Here is a 14,096-nt window from a genome sequence, read left to right as displayed (position 1 = left end):
GAAGTTAAGTGACACACTTTCTTGGACTTACAGAAAAGTTGAATGTGTCCTGTTTTACCGCAGATAAAACACTTCGCTCGTCCGTGGGGGCATGAATATCTGGAATAGTTTCGTCCACAAGACTCACATTTCCCAAATTTTTGAGCCATCGGATTAGGGTTAGGATCTGTGATGTGACGTGTTGATGGATTTAGGGCACAAGAATCTGTTCGAGGTTTGAACTTGTTGTTCGTCTGCATTCTTGGATTATTTCTTTTAGAATAATTTAACAAGCCTGCTTCCTCAGTCTTCGTCACTTGCTTCACATCTTCATGCTGCTCACATATTTTCCGAATAGTTTGGAATTTTTGATCCGGACAGAGTAGCAGCTTCGGCTGTACTTCGGGCAGCTGAATGCCAGCAATGAGTCTATCATGCAGCTGGTCCTCCAAATGGGCACCGTAGTCACATTTGGCTGCCTGTGTCTGCAGCCGCAATACGAAATCACGAACCGACTGAGAACGGGAGCGGGTCAACGTACTGAACCTAGCTCTTTCGGCTGCTACGAAGTTAATCGGTTTGAAGTGTTGAAGAACTTTTTCTTCAATGCAGTGTAGGAAATATCGATTGGAGATTCAGGATATACTAAATTTTTGATCAACATATACGCCCCCTTGCCAACGAAATGTAGGAGATATGCGGTCAGTTTTTTATCATCCATATCGGATTTTGTGAGGCACCATATGTCGAACCGTTCCAAACAATCCTCTGCGTCACGCGCAGTTGAATTAACATCTAATGGTTTCATTTCGGCAGGCATAATGAATCCTTCCAATCGCGACGCCAGAATGTGAGAAGTAAGTTTCGTACGTATATCGGTATAACCAAACGAACTAGAAATCCAGAATTCAGCGAAGCGTAACAACCAGCACGTATGTATTCGAATTGGCGAATATGTACAGCATACATTACATTAAAACAAGAGAGTAATGAATAGAGCAATGAATAGAATATCAGTCATGTTCATCACAAAAATACCATCCGGCATGCCAGTTCAGTTCATTTATATGCACTTTGGAAGAATACTCCACACGGCGAGCTCGGTTTAGCAGCACTCAGAAAAAAAGTAAACCAAGAACCTCGCATTACCTCGAACCGTCCAGCTGGTCGGATGAAGGTTTTGGGAGCCATTTGTAACTTGAACATAAAACCACACACGGAAAAACAGGATGTTTGTTGAGTGCTACCAAAAATCAGCGACAAAATATGGGAAAAACTTGAACGATGGAAGTCAGAACCGACTTCCAGCGTACGGCCATCAGTTGTTTCCGCATCAACACATCAATACTGAGGGAGGCTGAGACAGCAGTGTCAACACATACTACTGAACAGACATTCATGCTGAGAACCTAGTAAGCCTAAGTCCATTACCGCAAACAGAGGAATGCAGGGTAATTCCCATTCTCCCTGATACAAGGCTAGAGAACTGAATTCCCACCACAGAGGTGATCGGTGAGCATGTTAACCGATGACCTTTAAAGGTGTTTTTTTCAAAAGATATAAACAATGTTCACGGACGCATGTGTGCCAGGCATCGACTGTCATTCTGTGGATGCGCACGAAAAGTTAGTCTATAGAAGTGAAGCTCTCTGTGAAAATATTCCGCTTGTACCAAATATCATCTTCTCGAGGAATGGTCCTTCTGACGTTACTGCGAGTTTGCCTACCTGCCTGGAGTCCAGTATCATTATTTGCGTGTTGATTCTGTTGTATACTAGTGTGTGCATGGAGTTGCGTGCATGCAAGTTACCGCCATATGCTTATCTGACGCAGCAAATTTGCGGAAGAACTATTCCAGTGCCAGAAATCATTCCCATGACTGAACATGCACAACAGTCAACTGAGCTCGGAAGTGATAACCTGCTCAACTAGAACAGTAGCCATAAACTAGCGTTTCTGCTCCCTGAAAGTTGCTACTAACAGTTGAGCTCTCCTTTATGTGCAGCTGTCTCTGTTCTAGGGCAAATTTTCACAGGGGCCATATGTATAGGGTAGTTTTTGCATTAGGTACTTTCGAAGAGAAAGTACCAAACACACTTGAGAAGATCTGTGCACTTGCTGTACTGTTATAGAAATGCAGAACTTGTAGCACCACTCATCTGAGTGGACATTAGATCTAATGGGACATCTAATGGATGGTATCTCTTAAAAGCACTTCGAAGTGCTTTTAAGAGATACCATCCAAAATTAGAATTCACAGTTTCCCCTGAATGAGAAGGCCCATGGGGATAATCACATGTTTGTTTGTTTTGTAGATGAACCCAGTCCTTTTGGCGACATCCTGTCATTAGATACTACCAGTTATATTATGCGTTTGCTTTTTGAACCGACAATGTCAAAGTTTCATCGCTGTAACTCTGCTTAATAAAAAAAGGCGCTCTGGATAACAGAACCTGCTGTCATGTTTATTGTAGTTTGGAGTGAAATTTGGAGACCTAGGGTTAAGAGACAAATGTTCTCTGGCATTCGACACAGTCATGGTTCAACAGCTGAAATAATTATGTTGGGTTTCCTGTAATCTCTTTAGCCTCATCACAGCATCGGTACATTTAACTCACCTGACGCGTTAATTTAATGTAGCCTGTTCATCTGGCTTATTGACAACCGCTTCCTTGGTGGTTTGGCTCAGGCGGAGACATGCGCCACCTAGGCGTCACTCGTATGGGTGTAAGAGGAAGGCTTTCTTCAGTAACTTCTGTAGGTGCAGTTGACTTAGAAGGTATCTCAGCTATTTAGTTGTGATGTGAGTTCTTCTGGCTTTAAAAAGTCCTCAGTGTTTTCCGAAATCTTGCCATCTGGCTTGCGTAAAGACAAATGACTGGCAGTTTTATATTTCTTTTGTACACATAAAATCCGACAGTTGAGCGCTAGCGCATGCACGCGATACCAGCTCGTAATACTTTTTATACAAACTGTGAATGAATGTGGCCATGAACAGTTCGCGGTTGGATTATTCAGTTGATATTTAGATGTCTTATCTTCCGGAAACTTGACAACGTTTTTTCAAGCGGGACATAGAAAAAATTGGCTGCATTTCTTGCGAGCTTTTGCACTTGTTTGTGTCAAACACCCAAGCCATACTGCAACAGCCATCAAGCTTGCAAACGGAGCTTCATTTATTCATTGACTGGGACAGATGAAGGATAGTCTCACTCCAACCAACCAACCAGTAAATAATCAGTGTCGGTAGTAGGCGTGTAATTATGGGTAATGTGGATTATTGATGAAGTTTGAATTTCAAAACAACACAAAAGTAGGTAAGGATCAGGCCGTGAAAAGTTCATTTCTTAAGATGACAACTTGTATAGTTTGGAAGCAAGAGCTAACAATGACAGAACCTATTTGGAGACTTGTAGACGATCAACTTCATAAGGGCCATCCTCGGCATTTAAAATGCCAGACAATTTTATCCGATATATGTATGCTGTCTAGCCATAATTATTTTCACTATTATTAAGAACCACTTTCGTAGTTTGTATGAGACCCCACAAATTGCCTATCCTTTAGAATTTTACTAGAGGTTAAGAATTTTGTGATCCCCCAGTCAGCAGCGCCGAAGCGCTTGTCCTATTATTCGGTGAAAACCTCAGTGGGTGTGGTTTATTTTCAGGTGTCACAATATCCGTTGCGAATATTCAGAATTTGAAAGATATCCCGCATTCCGTACAAACAGCATAGTCTAAATTGAAATAATAACCGCCCGAATAGTTCTTATTACAAGTTATTGAGTTTGACTGCTTGAGAAATTTACAAATACTTGTCATAGTGTTTGACTGCAAACCAGATGCCTCCTATTAAAGAAAGAAGTGTCCGAGTGAAACTTGGTACCGTCTAGCTATTATTATCAACACACCCGATGAAAAAACCTCATAACGCGGCCAAGTTAACGAAGTGGAATACTGAAGCTGCGAGGGAACATATAACATGGCGTTTAGCTTATACGAGACTTCTACAGAATCGGTCTGGATCCAAAGCCTCATCTGTTTTCCTTTACGAGGTAGAAGACGAAGGAGACCGATGCGTTAACTTTGGCCGTGACTTTGAATAGCGGTGATATGTATTTCATTGCCCTTGCAAAGAGCATCTAATCCTTAACATTTTCAAGTGAGTCTCACTCTGAGGGATTTCAGAAACAAAAATACAATAGAACTTTTGTATAGTTTTTTATTTCACATCCCCATCGTGACCATATCTCGTTGGTACTATCCGAACTCCGCAATGCTTCTTCCGTCTTTCATGTGCCACTGCCAATGTGATACTGCACCTTTATTCCCGTTGTCAGCCAAACAGTATTTATCTAAACCTAAAGAATATATATGCATGTAAATTAGCCTAGGTATACCACGTGTAATGGAGAGTTCCCGGATTTCTCTGTCTCTTACTGTCTTGGTTTATTTATTTAGCCCAAAATCTGATGGTATTTATTTTCTGGTGCAATTAGACAAAGTCGAAAGCAAGATAACCGTCTCACTTTTTTGATACAGAGATTTTGTCGAACAAAACATACAGACAGAACCGTATAAAATCGTTCACCGCGGATCTCAAAGTCGGCGGGTGAAAGATTTTCAGGTATGTGATAAAACTACTTTTGAGTACTTGATGTAGAGTCAGACGGATGAAATGGTGTTGCCGAGTCAAACGACTTCCAATTCAGAACCAGAGTCCGCCGCAATGATAGATTTTCTGAAACGTGCAGAAGCCGTTATAACGGAAGAACTAAAAAAGAGCATCCGATCCAAAGCTCTTAGATTGCTGCAAGACGAGGTTCCCGATCGAGTGTTGGTGAAGCAGATAGCTCAACTGCCCTTGGAGGAAGCCGCAAAACACGAGGTGACCTGGTTTTCAAAAGCTTCCTAATTCTAACGCAGCTCTCGGTTACATGTTTATCCTGGAATTCTACGGGTGCAGTTTTAGGGGCAGCGTATCCTTTGCGTATTTAAATGTAAAAAATGTTAAAACAGAAGATTCTGCAACCGTATACCTAGGGCCACGAAACTGAACCTGCGAACAGAACCACTATATTAATCATTTACTTCCCAAAATGTTACTATTTTTCACACGAAATATCAGTGGCGATGGTACCCATACTGTTCGGCACCATAACTTTTGACGTAGTTTCCCAATGCGAGCAACTAGGTGGCAAAACCTACTCACGAAGTGGTCTCGAGGGCACCGTGTAATGGGTCTGCGTTTACCCTTGTGATGATTGTCTTTTTCGAACAGATCAAAGATGGTCCGTTCGAATGAGGAATTAGAATGCGGAACGCTGGGGAACTGGAAAGTGATTTCATAGTACTCAGGGAGTATTGAACAGCCGATTGAAATGTGACCTACTGGTGGAATAAAAAACGCGATTCGGTAATTCACCCAAGACAGAAACTTCAGTGGAAGTCACTCTGAAGGAGAGACAACCACCAGCATTCGCCCCCGAACTTCAGCTGGATTTTGTATTTATGAGAGGTCACATTCGAATCTCTCCCGAAAGAGTGGCCTTACCTGCAAGAAAGACCAATAAGCAAACAGCTTTTGAAGATGCGAAAAAGGTATACTCATCAATAGCTGCGTTTCAGTTTTGGGCGAACTGACTTTTGAAGCACAAGCCAGCATGTAAATGCTTTACAAACAGCCCAAAACTTGCTAACCAGGATCTATACTTTGTCGCTACTACATAAATGTCGAGCTTCACCTCAGGTTGTCTTCAAAAATACTCAGCTTGGGACCCTTTCCCCTCAACACTACACAGGTGTCAGGCATCCTCCAAATGTTGATAATCTGAGCACATTCATGTGTAGGCTAACGTATTCGGTAAGTGGTTTGCCGAGATCTGGTGGAGGCTGGATACAAGAAAGCTGTTCTTCAAGTCCAGGTAACGTTTTGTTGCGCTTGTGTAGCCAAATAAGGATGCTGTTTACGCAGAGATCAGAGGGGCGAGACGGCTCACCTGGTTAGAGCGCGAATTCACTGACTGGAATGTCCGTGGTTCGAACCTGACATCTGCCTCTCAACTACCCCTGATTGGGCTTGGTCGACCTGGCAGTATCCTAGCCCTCGTACTTCCTTCAGGTAGCATGGCAGCTGGGCACCGGAAAGGTGCTACAGCTGGGTGATTTATTTAGAAATCATCAAAATGTGCATGGAAAAATATGGCACGAAAATGTAACCTTGGACCACCTCAGGCTGTAGCAGGAGCGGATGCTGAGGGTGACAGTTCACAGGCCAATTTTCGGGGTAGTTACGCAAGAAATGGAGGTTAGCACCACAGGTCATAGTACACCTTTGGTTATGCATTATTCGGCCCAAGCTAATGAAGAGATTGAACGCAGACTCCAGTAGGCTGGCTACAGAAATTTTTAAAATAGTGAGGTTGAAAGTAACATAGACAGAAGCTGTCTTACTCATCAAGTAAGCAAAACACCAGCTTTGAAACAACCGGTGGAGTTCGGCGTGAATTACGTGCTGTTAATATTGGGAGGCGAACTCCGTTAGGAAATCCCTGAGATTTTCTGCAGTCCAACGACCGGGTACGCTGCTTTTTGAACGGATCTTACTCCTTAAGGGGATCCACCGGCCAGAAGTAGTCATAACGATCCTTTTCTAGCAACGGAATGTTGAGAGAGATTCCTTTGTTTACCTTCCGCAAAATACCTCAGACCATGACACAATCGAGCTGATCTGATTCGTGGTTGGAAGCATAGACTTTAACAGGAATATCCCAGTTACACCTGTGACCGATTCGGATGCAGTCCGCTTCCAACAGTTGGTTCATCTACATAATTAGGGAATTCACCTCAGGCACTGGGCCAGTTTTGATTTACTGAATTCAAAAACCCCACTGAAATTTATCAGATTCAACCAAAAAATTGGTGAAGCGACAAGAACGAAACACGTTCTGCGGTGATTATGAACCCCACGAAAACCGGTATCAACGGTTAAGTACTTTCAAAATTGAAAAAATAGACCAAACGCATGGAAGTTCCGCGCAAAATTTTTTTCAAAGCAACTCAGTTATTTCCAGTTATTTGTACTTAAGAGTTTAATTGTTTAGAAAGCTAAATTTATATTGGATACCAATCTGCAAATCCTAGTGTTGTCTGCCTACAAGGAGGATATTTTGTAAGGCTGGGAGTTGAAACATTAATCTGAACAATTATAACAGAAGCCGTCGTGGATTGGTTCGCTTCTGAAGTGCCACAAGTGTGTCATCCATTTTGGGGGCCTTATACACTTTTATGACCATCGTAATCGTTTAACTGGGACACTCACTGTGTCCAGATGCCATGCCACCCGATGAAATCACGAGGGCTAAGACACTATCAGTTTGCCCAAGCCTAGACATGAGCAGTCGAAATGCAGAGGTTGGGTTCGAACTTTCCGATCAGTAAGTTCGCACCTTAACCACTGAGCTATCTCTGGTTACCCGGCCGTATAACTTCTTGAGCCATGTTACATCAAGAAGGATCCGACCAAAACATTTCGTCCCTCTGTTATTGTTCCGAAGTTCGTATTCTCAAGGAATAACAAAGCGTCCAAAACTGAAGCTAGTTGGTGACTATTTTTAATCTGTATATTGCTTCTTCGTGTTGCCCGGTTCTTTGACGGACAAAGTTACGGTTCTTTGAACCATGCCGACTGGTGTGCACACAATGGGATTATTTCCCTATGGAATGCTGCTCGTTCACAAAGCGGAAGTCCAATTCAAAAACTGGACACAAATTCCTGCGTAACATGCCTTGCATTTCATCCGATTATACCTACCCTGTTAGCAGCAGGTACATTCACAGGTGAGTCTTGTTGCTTTGATCCCATATACGGATGGACTGTTCTTTTCAAAAATGTGTTCAATGGTTCACAGCCGATAAGCGATCCACTTACAGGTGAAATTCAAGCTGCCCGGGGATCCCCACCAGATAAGTGAACATCAAAATAATAAAGTATGAGACATGCTCCCGCGGTTCTCCATCAGCTAGAATGATTTTGTGTGTCCCTGTGCACGCATCTGGAATGAATCAAACTGGACATATTTGACAAACATTATCTGCTGGAGTTAAGCGGATCCCTCAAGCCTTTCCTCCTCAGATTAAGGCATAAATCTAGGGGAATCTCCACAATGAAGCCGCTAATTATACGATGGCAATGGTTTGCTTATAAAGCGAGGTATTACTTGGGAAGCAGCTGAAGGGCACTTAATCGGTTGGCCAAGAGTGGCTGATCAGTAATGTGAGTAACTCTCAGTTAGGACACAGCGCCGCTCATCTCTCAGTAACAGAAAAACATCACGTGATTACGTATTAACGGGCTCCCAGAGTTACAGCTTCACAGAAGGAAGTTTCACAATTCAGTGTAATTATCCTCCCTCTGAGCTGCTTATTGTTTCACAGCAATGAGAAGTTTGGTCACATTCAGTAGAGCCATTCAATGGGTGAGCACGCGATGTGGCTTTTCTTTAATGAAGGATGAGTGGTGCTCTGTCCTGTCTAAATGAGAGCTAGTCATACCGCTGTTCAACCACTCGTGGTTAAGTGTTCAACCACCGACCGGAAGATCGTGGGTTTGAAACTCACTGAATTTCGTGAGCGCTTTACAGCGCTTCTCGGCTTTTCAGCATAGGTTGGCTCTACCTACAGGATGAAATATATAATGGGCAAAACCAAACCTCCTCATCTTACTTTGCCATACCGAATGGCACACCGAATGAACTCTGCTTAGTCATTTTGAACCATTATGCTCAAAATCCAAGATTGGCACTTCCAGTGATAGCTTTGATGCTGCTTAATGAGCTTGACAACCAAACTCTTCGTATAAATAAGTAGCCTCACAATCTTTGAATTCGATCACTCGACGCAATTTCAGTTGGATGGCTGGTCATCCAGCTAAATAGCCCAGCCTTTAAGACATTTCTAAACCCTTCATAAATTATATTCAACAAGACTGTTCTGATAATACAAGCCCCAAAAAAATCTGGCTTCAGAAGCGATCTGTGCATTACGTCAGTATTAGGAATGAGGTGAAAGCTGGTACTGCTAAAATTTTCCCCGATTACAGGGTTTTGATAAGCTACCAGTATGTTCATACTGCCTCATCAAGGAGCCTCCGTTTGCTACTTTATCGCAAATGAATTAGAGAATAGCCTATCAAACAGCTAAAAAGAGGATGAAACGGGTAATATTAAGTACAAAGGCACATTTGATTACGGATGGTCACCGAATTCCAGCTTTATTTAACGGGGTTTCGTGAAGAAGTCGGTTATTTCGGTCACGGGTGGCATCCCAGTTTGGTGTCCATTGAGCCATATTTATAGTTAGAACAAAATCAGACAGAAAGGACAGATTGGCGTTATATTCGGTCTAAATGAAATTGCTTTGAGCTGCTGACCAGCCGATTGTGGCCGAATGACTCAGAACTCAACTACAAACCGGAAGATCACGGGTTCGGCTTGTTATAAAGATCCACGAGATGAAGAATGCCGGCGATTACAAGCAAGGACAAAACGGTTGTGCAGTGATTCTCAGGTTTCCAGCATAAAATAACTTTAGTCGCTGGATGGGATCTCCATTGGGGTAACAAATGTACGGCAAAACTTGACAGTTACTCAAAAGTTCATTCGGCTCTCCTATGAAAATATGACTTGATATGTGAGGATCTGTCCCAGCAGGGGCAAACTTGGTTAGGCATGGTGGGTGGAGTATTAGAATAAATTACCATCAGGATGACTAAAGAGCACCAGTAACAATTGATTCTTTGTGTTTCAGGTGAAATACTAGTGTATAATACCACCGCCGAAACGGATTGCTTGATTGCTATGAACGGATGTAACGAAGCTGGACACACGGAGGGAGTCACGCAGATCGAATGGCTAATCGATACCCGGGCAACTAACAGCGGTAATAGTGATTCAAAACGATACGCGGTGGAAAGATTCCTCACCATCGGAAACGAGGGGAAAGTCATTTGCTGGACAATTGATGCCCACCGGCGTTCTACACTGAGATGTTCAAAAATGTGAGTTATAAAAAGGGCTAATTTGGCTGTGAGATATAAACGAAGATATATTTGAGATGGGTTGGATCGCGTACATGTAAAGCACTGTCCGGTCTCAGGCTAGGCCAGATATGAATAGTTTTGGTTACATTTGTGAATCCATCGTTTTGTGTCAGCTGGAAGCGTTAGAAAAACGCTCTACATGTTACATCCCGCGGTACTCATCTAATCCTAATAAAGAGAAGTGTAACGGATGGACTGTCCTAAGAACCTAGCGCATCGTTTTGCTACAGCATCATTCTATGGATTCTGTTGTGATTTGATTGTACCCAAATTATCACTACCCATATTCTAGCGACGTCCCTTGTAAATATGTCGTTTTCCAGAGCTCTGACTAGCCTAGGCAACAGGTTCACACCATCAGACAAAGCAGGAGATCATGGAACAAGGAAAGTACCCACACTGGGTATTTACTTTGGTGACAAGGAAGTTGACTTGAAAATATAATGAGATTAGTCTCACTCAGTTGATTGCAAACGCACCTGATATACTGTGCAGTACTGGAAATATTACCCTGAAATGGAATAGTGGAGGTCTGATGAAATCAGATGGATTTGGCGAATCTTGACTTGGAAACGCAGACATACAGGTTGGGAACGACAGTAAAATTTCAGGGCAAATATTCGCCACATCATTGTTTTATCTTCAGTGATTCAGACCATTGACTTTTACACACCTGAATAATGTCAAAATTTAGTCCATTGTGGGAATCAGCAAAGGGACTCACTATTGAAGTTTGATTCATTGGACAACGAGGTGACGAATTACATATGTGTCATACGGGCAGTGTCTTCGGCTGGTGGACCCGTCCTCTGGTGATGGAAAACTTAATGCCCAGTTTCCCAACTTTGACTTTCGATTTTCTCCAGGTAAATGAAAACTCATTGTTCATGAATTCACATTACATGTCCTTTTGAAAATTGCTTGACAGCTTCGGCATTAAAATCCGCGATCAAGGAGTAGTGCCAGCATCCCCGGACATTCCTTCAGACAAGATACGTCATACTACGAACAGTACTCATAGTAAAAGAGCTGTAAGTCTGACATCAGTAGCCTTGTGCCCAGATCAACCGAATCGGCTTGTGATTGGTACGGACAGCGGTGGAATAATGTTGTGCAATTTGGATTATCCAGGTTCTGCAGGTTCACTGGGTAAGTATGCTGTAAAGAGAAGTGTTTTCTATAGAGGAAAATGTTGGTAGCTCAGGTAGAGTAGATGATCGTTGGCTTGTTGACTGAGCAGGGCAATTTGATCACGAACGTTTCATCACCAATGAGGTGGCATTATTAGTGCATTATTGGGGAGCGTAGTGGCAAGCACAACCAGTAAACTACCGATACGCACCACTACGCTCCTCAGTAACTCACTGACGATGCCACCTCAATTAGTGATGAAACGTTTGCAATCTAATAGCCCAGCTCAGTGAACAAGCCAACTACCAAAGAGAAGCGCTTCAGAGAAAAACATGTGGGTGATTACCTCGCTCATGAAAGAACACCTTAGTATAGTTTACGAGATTTTCACCGACGGAACTGTTTCTTTGTCATATAGTGACTACTAAGGACCGTATCACACGCGTTCCGAGTTAAGGTAGCAAATTTTGTAAGCCTTAATGAAAAAACGACAAAATTTGTTTACTTCGTCTGAAGTGAATGCTCAAGATACCCAGCGGGCTTAGACACTGACACCCATGTGTATTACGATGACATGGCAACCCCGTATGATGGCTTTCTAATGTCATAAGGAAATCCAGAGATTTCTTGCCTAGCTTAACTTGAATATGAATCACCGAATAGTCAGGAGGACGTATTCTTATATAGGGACTAAACAATTGTGATTATTGGGAATCCTAGGGATACTGTGCTGCCATGTATTATTTCACCTTACACTTCAGTTTTATTGCCTTCTATTGGCGGTTTACCTGCTGAATGCCCAAACGCGTGTTGCTGTGTGACCACGCTGTTGGTTGATTCAAGTCAAGTTAGGACAAAGATTTCACTAATGTTGGGTCTTGTGTGTGACATAAACTTCTTGAGAGGGAGCCATCTGCGAAATGTAGTTCACTGGCACGGAACATTTCCATTGTTCTGTTTGGAGAGCTACTGATCAAACAGCCACAAACTGATTCTTCCTCAAATGGCAGTCGCAGTCGAAAATTAATGCCGCGGACTAGCCCTCTCAATGGAGAGGAGGTTCCTTGGGGGAGGTAATTTCGCATCATCATACGTTGCATTGCCTTTATCCCAAACACTTTTAATTTACTTTTCAAGTGCTGAATAGAAGACCATAAATTCCCAAAGGAAACTACTCACGAGATTTCTGAGCATCATAAACAAGAGATTCACTTGAGTCTCCCGTGAAAACCAAATCGACCTGCAAATGAGTGCATTTGTCAAAACCATGAATTCCTGTTCATGTACCATTCTAGTAGACAAGTGGCGTCCCATCCCTGTTGTGATGTGGCTCAGAATAATGTCAGTTCATCAAATTGGATGAAGTAATGGGAGAACCTTAGGACTATTCAGCTCGGAAGTAAAGCCATGTAACTACGGATTATGACAAGTGATGGCTCAACCGTTCATTCCATTATACAACAGCCGTATGATAACTGAGCGTAAGATGAACGTTTAGCTAGTAATTCCATAAGTTTTTGCTTTTGGGTAATAGATAAAGGCCAATTCCTTGGCTTTTGTGCAAAAGTCTCCTAAAACTTCTTAAAGATGGCTGGAAGATAGCTTTAGATACATAGTGTCAACGGACAATTTCTCACAATAGTACGTTATGCAGTCGCACACCATTCAGCTAATTTTGCAGGTTCTTGTCATTTTGTCAAACAGATTTGAGCACCGACCTTCCATCCCCGGTGGAATTTTCCCTCAGGCGGCAAAATGGGCCAATTTGTTCTGTGGACTGGTCCAAATTCTATCGTAACTTGGTTCTGTCGTGTGGGATCGGATCATCACTACAAGTGAGTGACACCAGAAATTCTGGCGTTCATCGGAATCTTTTACTTCATGCTTACCGCCGTAAATGCCGTTCGCTTTTGCTGAGACTAACACCCGTCAGATAGCTTTGGCAGATTCACACGTTTCCTTCGATTGTGTAGATTCACAACGTGCTCCAGCGGGACTTATCAGTGGACGTTGATCCAACACGAGGGAAGTTTGTGGCAGCGAAGTTCTCTCCTTACTTTCCAAATGTGCTAGCATGCACAACAGGAACTGGTTCAGTCGCTCTGTACAGTCTTCTGGGAAATAATGACCAAAATGACTCCGGAGAAATTTCCGAGATGGAGCCCAAGCTGCTGTTCGAAACGGATATAGTGGCTACAATGGAGACTAAATGTCCGGTGCCAAAGATATCATTGGCATTTAACACAAAAAAGTAGGTGATCGTTGCAAGCACTAATCGTCATCAATCCATTTTTAGCCCCACGCTGCTGGCGACGGGTGATGAAAACAGCGTGGTAAACGTATGGGAGATCGAAAACACTCCCAATGTTCTATCCACTGTGGTCGATGTGAATGCAATGGATACCTTGTTTTCCAAATTTGCGTTATAACTTTGTGGTTGATACATCGGTTTCTCTCATCTTCTTTTACAGTGCTACATAATGTTCACCTTGGAGTCTAATAAATTGCAAGGTTTTACGATGAACATCATAATAAATAATTTTTTGTTATTTTGGCTGCAGAGTGGAAAATAAGTATCACCCAAAAAAGTTGCTAAGACTAACTTACAAACGGCGCTGACTGTATTTCTCACGACGCAAAGAAAGAACGTGTGCACACAGTCAGCAAATTGGGCTGTTAATTTCAGCTGCAGTCCACTAAACTACGGGTTTGATATTACCTATCTCCCCGAACAAATACTATGCAATAGGCATAGCCTAACTATGGATGGGGGTCCCTGTTGTGGGCAGGATGTGTTACTGATTATGTGACCAAGTAATAAGTACCTACTTCAAATTTGTCAGTGATACGATACACGGAAGCGCAATGGAATTCCACCTACCTCT

At 42.7% G+C, this 14,096-nt stretch overlaps 1 protein-coding gene across 1 annotated transcript; it reads left to right on the top strand.

The window, feature by feature from the left end:
* Positions 1-1,545: 1,545 nt before the first annotated feature.
* On the top strand, positions 1,546-13,466 carry T265_00392 (hypothetical protein; the record flags this gene model as incomplete). The annotated part of the gene is made up of 9 exons (XM_009164137.1): positions 1,546-1,604; positions 4,524-4,608; positions 4,645-4,869; positions 4,908-4,960; positions 7,645-7,820; positions 9,789-10,038; positions 11,009-11,229; positions 12,916-13,046; positions 13,185-13,466. The coding sequence occupies 9 exons, from the start codon at positions 1,546-1,548 to the stop codon at positions 13,464-13,466; spliced, it is 1,482 nt and encodes a 493-aa protein (XP_009162401.1).
* Positions 13,467-14,096: the final 630 nt, after the last annotated feature.

The sequence above is a fragment of the Opisthorchis viverrini genome (assembly GCF_000715545.1).
Source record: "Opisthorchis viverrini unplaced genomic scaffold opera_v5_3, whole genome shotgun sequence".
Lineage (NCBI taxonomy): Eukaryota > Metazoa > Platyhelminthes > Trematoda > Opisthorchiida > Opisthorchiidae > Opisthorchis > Opisthorchis viverrini.
Note: the sequence above shows the minus strand (reverse complement) of the source record. Positions and strands in the feature narration are given on the sequence as shown.